The sequence below is a fragment of the Myotis lucifugus genome, unplaced genomic scaffold (assembly GCF_000147115.1).
Source record: "Myotis lucifugus unplaced genomic scaffold, Myoluc2.0 scaffold_3, whole genome shotgun sequence".
Classification (NCBI taxonomy): domain Eukaryota; kingdom Metazoa; phylum Chordata; class Mammalia; order Chiroptera; family Vespertilionidae; genus Myotis; species Myotis lucifugus.
This window is the reverse complement of record NW_005871051.1, coordinates 28,414,288-28,420,287: the sequence shown is the minus strand read 5'-3', so window position 1 is coordinate 28,420,287 and position 6,000 is coordinate 28,414,288. Positions and strand designations below refer to the sequence as shown.

The following is a 6,000-nucleotide window of genomic DNA, read 5'->3' as shown; positions in this document are numbered from 1 at the left end:
ATGTCTCTAAAAAAAGCTTTTGCTTTTCCCATACAAAATCATCAACCTCGATACTCACTTCCATTTTCAAGCCATCCATGGGCCAGGGTAGCTGCTGGAGGACCAGCCATCAAGTCCACCCTCCAGGGCAGCAGCAGGAGGAAAGAAAGGCATGCTCCCAGGTTTTTAAGGGAACTTTCTGGAAATCCCAGTAAATACTGAATCTTTTTGACCAAAAGTAAGTCACATCAGTCAAGCTGCAGAGGAGACATGATCACAGCTGCAGGGCATATTTGGGCGCAACCCTCTCCCCACTACGGTGCAGGAAGGAAAGGAGACCTGGTGCTTGCAGGCATCAAGCAGTGGCTTCCACAAAAGCTAAGAATCTTAGAAATGCTCAAAATTAGATTACACAGCACGGGGCCAGCACTAGGGTACAGTGAGACCTTGGGAACAAAATGTAAAGGCACCCAAAAACTCAGTAAGCAAGCTAGGTCATTTTCAATACAATACTTTTGGAAATCAAAGTTAATGCAGAAAAGCCTATGATGAACAAATTCAACTTATTTTTAGAGCAGCTGAAAAATGTCATTCTGATGCAGTTTGGAAGGATTTGGCAACCGACATTTTATGTCAAAGTACAAGGAATGAGGACAAGAAATCAGACAATGAGAGATCCAAAACAGGTTTGTTTTATTTACACACAGAACCACTTATTTACAACCCCTGACGTGGACTATGTACATAGCAACACAGCAGGCATATGCTCCACGGTGAGTGCTGTATAAATTAAGATCATAAATATGAGGGTGAGTCCCACCCGAGAACACAAAACCTTTTCTCCAACCCTCTCCAGGGATCCTTCCTGCCCCCACACTGACAGGCACCCCACCCTAGGACACAGCAGGGGTGCTGGAGCGGGCAGAGGTACAGCCCCACCTGCAACCACAAAGACACAAGGAACGGACGCCCGCCCTTCACTGACGCACCTTCATGCAAAACTGACGTTCATTCCTTTGCTTCTAACTGACGAGATTTTTTAAAATGGCTTTTATGTAAACAGTGCTGCTTTCATCACTGACAACGTGTTAACTTTAAATACCACACACGACCCAAACCTAACTCCCCCCGCACCTCCTCCCCGAGCTCCAGCCTGTCCTGTCCTGTCCCATCCAGACGCCCTGGGAACCTCAGAATCCAGGTGCCCACCTCGAACAGGGCAGTGCCTTTCTTCACCTTCAGCTGTTCTGATGGGGAAGAGAATCACGAGGCAGGGAAGGCAGACACAATTGCCTGGTCTCGTCTCCAATGAAGGTATGTGCAGAACACGGGGCTCACTCCAAACCCCGCCGCCACGCCACACGTGAGCACAGGAGTGGGCACCCAGAAGAACCACCAGTGGGAGCACCCCCAAACCAGAGACGGGTGCCGGGCCATGCCCAGGGAGGACCCACTGGGCACGCTGGTCAGAGGGGTCTGCAAAGTGAGTGGCAGGTAAATGCTGTTCAGCTGTGAGTCCCCAAGGGGCCCCTATGGGTGACTCTGGACAGCGCCCTGAGGCCTCCTGCCCAGTCCCCTCACAAGGTCAGCCCTCCCCTTTGGGATGGGGGATCCTGGCACCCAGGGGTGGGGGGTCATAGAACCCCCTTTTCCAGGGTGGAAGAGAGCCCTGTAAGGTGTGACTGTCTCTGGAAGGGCAGCAAGGGGCAAAGTCAAAGGCAGTGACACCTCCAGGAACCTGGGGCCTGGCAGCACCAGACGAGAAGCCACCCATGGGTCAGAGGCTCTCAGGACAGCCCAGGCAGCAGCCTGTTGTCTCACAGAATGGACATGCTGTCTCCAGAGAAATACTGACCCAGTGCAACACACAGCCTCCGTTGCAGGGAGGCCACCGGCCATCGGGTGCTCCTGGCCCCGGACAGCACCGAGGCTACTGCATCCTGGACACACAGGACCACGTCCCCCGCCACAGCTCGGGAGGGACCCGAGACATACGGGGCCAGGGTTCATCAGCCCTAGAACATGGCTACCTGTTTACCAGCTCCAGGAGGAGCGAGTGTTCCTTTCTTTTCACGTCACATTTGAATGAACAGGACTGGAAACGCATCCATGGTGCCTACGAACCAGGGAAGGCAGGACCTCATAATAAGCAGGGACATCTGCAGTGGGTGGCGGCCTCGTAGGGCTCCGTGGAGAACCGTGAGTGGCTGGCGGGAGACGGTGCCTGACAACGCGCTATGAAAGGGCAGAGAGGAGCCCTGGGACACTTGTGTGCAGCCCAGCCAGGCTGTTTCTGCTGGGATGCCCGGGGCCAGGGGAGGCCAGACCTGGCCCAGGATGTAGGTCAGCGAGCAGAGAGGTGGTGGCACGGTCACCCACATACACCACTGGGTTAGAATGGTGCGTGTCCAAAGGTAGCCATGTTGGTGTGCCCAAGGCCCTGGAGCTGGCCAGGAACAGTGTCCGAGAGGCTTCCTGTCACGAGCACAGGGCGTAGAAATAGCACCATGAGAAGGGCCCAGGACGGGCCCCGCCTCAGTTGCAGGTGGAACGGAGGACGCAGGCCGAGAGGGCGGAGGCTAGGCCTCGGTGGCAGGGGGGCTGCGGCTCAGCTCCTTGATGCCACACAGGATCCTCTTCATGTGGCCCACCTTGGTCACGCCGAGGTCCTGCAACGAGAGCACAGCACCCTGACGCCAGGCAGCAAGCCAGGCCCCGGGCGCCACCATGGGCTGCCCAGCAACTCTGCACACAAATGAGGGAAGTGATGGTGACACCAGATGGACGGGAACGGCATAAAAAGTGACAAGTGCGCAGGTGCCTCCACACCCCTCCTGTGATCCAGTCACTAACACTGTTGAGGGAACATCACCCAAGACAAAGACCACACACAACCGGCAGCAAGTAAAACCCTCCCTCCCCAAGCACCACTGCCCAGGACATGGCCCCGAGACCACAGCCCTGAGCTGGGCCAGGCGCCCCCTCTCCTGTCCCTCCTGAGATGAGGCGAGGCGCCCAGCCTGAAATGTAAGCCCGTGCGCATGGACACAGGTGAGAAGGGCTGCACTGGAGAAGCTGCCAGGCCCCCAGCAGCCACAGGGTCTCCCTGACTCTAATCGACTGTGTCACCAACAGAGGAACCTCTGTGTTCCGAGTCCTCCACCACAGGGAGCTCTTCAGTGACAACAGTTCCCATCCAACCAGGCTCAGCAGAGCACGGTCCCCCCCGCCTGTCTGCTCTGGCTCCTTCTGGCTATGGTGGGTAGAGACACCACTGCCCAGAGCACCGCACACGTCACCCTGAGTCGTACACGTCACCCTGAGTCGTACACGTCACCCTGAGTTGCATACGTCACCCCGCGTTGTACACAAAGGGCCGAGAAGAAACGTAAAGAGAATCCTGATCTGGGACATGGCCAGGTCAGAGGGAGGGGACAGACAGAGCCGCGGGCAGGCCCAGGTGTGGAAGTACCTTGAGGTCTCTCCGCTCCAGGTGCAGGAGCTCGGAGCCCCGGATGTCGTGCCGAGTGAAGATGTCCTTATACTCACAGAGACTGAGGTGCTCCAGCCAAGCAGCAACCTCCTCTGTCCCCCAGAGGTGAACTGTCAGAGACGGAAAAGCAGGAGAGCAGTGAGTGCCAGCGTCCAGCACCAGGCAGGCAGCAGCGGGCACCCGAGGTGCCCCAGACACCCCAGCAGCAGGCACCCTGAAACACCACAGTAGCCAGCACCCACGACACCCCAACAACAGGCACCCCAGAACACCACAGCAGCCAGCACCCACGATGCCCCAGCAACTGGCACTGCCCTGAGCTGTGCAGAAAGGGGTGCAGCTGCGGCAGGAGCTGGTGTCTGTCCCTGCAGCCCTGTCCCCGTGTCCCCAGAGGAGTCAGAGGCACCAAATGGAGGGAAAGTGGGTCTGGCTGTCCAGCTAAAGCCAGCTTTCCCTCCACCTCGAGCAGTTTCAGCCGTTCACCTCCTGGCACATAAACTTCTGCATCACACCAAAAAGTATATTTTTTGCCGATCTGACAAAAAATATAGGCATAATTTTGATTTATTCATTTCGGATGGCTATTGTTTTGCTGGCTGCTATGATTATTTTTTAATTGGACAATCTAAGGGAAAGAGGTCAGTGTCCCTGACTGAACAGTCAGGCACTGCATTTTTTAAACATTCTGCAGCACACTGGTTGAAAATCGCTGTTCTAAGAAGGTTCATTTCAGTTTGAGCCACAGCAGGAAGGGAGACACGCAGAAAGCTCATGTAGTCAGAGCCACAATCATTAAAAGAAACCCAATTTCTGGACAAACATGCAAAAAAGAATAATCAAAGGGCACTGCCCCAGCGGGCACCAATGCCACCCAAGCCCAGGCTGGACCCTGGCACCCGAGGGCGCTGGGGACAGCAGTGCTCAGGGCCGACTCTTCAGACAGAGACTTTAAGCACCAATTTGCTGACCCAAAAGAAAAATTTCCTTTAGTATCATTTTCTATTGATTTCACCGCCCACAAGAGCTGGTGGCCCAGGTCCCCGAGGTGCAGGGGCCTTGATCAGTGAACCGACTGAAAGGTAATCAGCAGCCCCACAGAGGAAGCAGGTCTGAGTGGGAGCTCTGTGTCTCTGTCTCGTCACCTCTGCTGTCCTCCCACCCCAAACCCCCAATCCAGGCAGGCAGGTGGCGCAGTGGCCAGTCACCTAGTCTACATGGGGAACAAGTTCAGGGCAGGAAATGACAACGGTCAGCACCCAACACAGAGGGGAAAGCAAGGCACAGTTCTGTAGCTGCAGACAGACGACTCCTGCAGGCCACGGGGGGGGGGGGGGGGGGGCGGGGGTCGGCCTGGGAAATCGGGGAAGAGCCACAGGACCAGGGGAGGAAGGGGAGGCTGGGAGGCACACACAGCGGCGCACACAGCCAGAGGAAGGAGGCAGGTACCCGGGGCTCCCAGGCTGCTGTGGGCATCTCTGTTCTTGCTGTTCTTCTCCTTCTTAAACTTGGTCACCAGGCGGAATTTTCCGCTGCGGCTGCGTTTGGAAAGATCCATCACATTCTGTGTGGAAAGCGAGAAACACTGAGAATCAGACCCCAGGGCACCAAGCCCCAAGTCACACCTGGATCAGAGAGGCAGCGGGGCCAAAAGATGCTTTGTTCCAAATTTACTTATTCTTGTGTTTTTCCTTTATTTTTAGCCTAGTGTTTATTGTTGATTTCTAATGCCTTTTAAAAGTGGTTTCACAGTGATCGCTGTGTGTATTTTCATATTTCACTTTTCATTTTACACCATGCATTTCCCATGTGATTAAAAAGCTTTGTAAATATTATTTAAACTAGAGGCCCGGTGCATGAAATTCCTGCACAGGGGTGGGGGTGGAAGTGTCCCTCAGCCTGGCCTGCACCCTCTCCAATCTGGGACCCCTCGGACATCCCTCCCACAATCCAGGACCACTGGCTCCTAACCACTCACCTGCCTGCCTGTCTAATGCCCCCAACTGCCCTCCCCTGCCGGCCTAATCTCGCCCCCAACTGCCCTCCCCTGCCGGCCTGATAGCCCCTAACCCCCTGCCAACCTGATCTCGCCCCTAAATGCTCTTCCCTGCCAGCCTGATCTCAGCCCTAAATGCTCTCCCCTGCCAGCCTGATCTCAGCCCTAAATGCTCTTCCCTGCCAGCCTGATCTCAGCCCTAAATGCTCTCCCCTGCCAGCCTGATCTCAGCCCTAAATGCTCTTCCCTGCCAGCCTGATCTCGGCCCTAACTGCCTCTGCCTCTGCCCCCACCATCACAGTTTTGTCCAGAAGGATGTTCAGTTGACCCGGTCTAATTAGCATATTACCCTTTTATTAGTATAGATATCAGTACCATTATAGGAAGATTATTAAATAGGTTATTTAGCCAATCTTCTAGTGCTTTCCCAGGCTGATGCCCCCCTCTTCCCTCCGTACCCCCCACCCACACGCCCCCGCCACCGTGGCCTGCAGGAGTCATCTGTCTGCAGCTACAGAACTGCCTTGTTTTCCCA

At 55.4% G+C, this 6,000-nt stretch overlaps 1 protein-coding gene across 2 annotated transcripts in view; it reads right to left on the bottom strand.

Annotated features, from left to right (window-relative positions):
• Window positions 1–648: 648 nt before the first annotated feature.
• Window positions 649–6,000, bottom strand: part of DGKD (diacylglycerol kinase delta) — a 111,726-nt gene continuing 106,374 nt past the window's right edge. For both annotated transcript variants that reach the window (XM_006082665.3, XM_023762590.1), the window contains exons 28-30: window positions 4,919–5,033; window positions 3,452–3,582; window positions 649–2,648 (exon numbers count right to left, since the gene is read on the bottom strand). In XM_006082665.3, coding sequence (XP_006082727.1) covers window positions 2,559–2,648; window positions 3,452–3,582; window positions 4,919–5,033 — 336 coding nt within the window. In that variant the 3' untranslated portion in view covers window positions 649–2,558. The remainder of the gene's footprint in view (window positions 2,649–3,451; window positions 3,583–4,918; window positions 5,034–6,000) is intronic.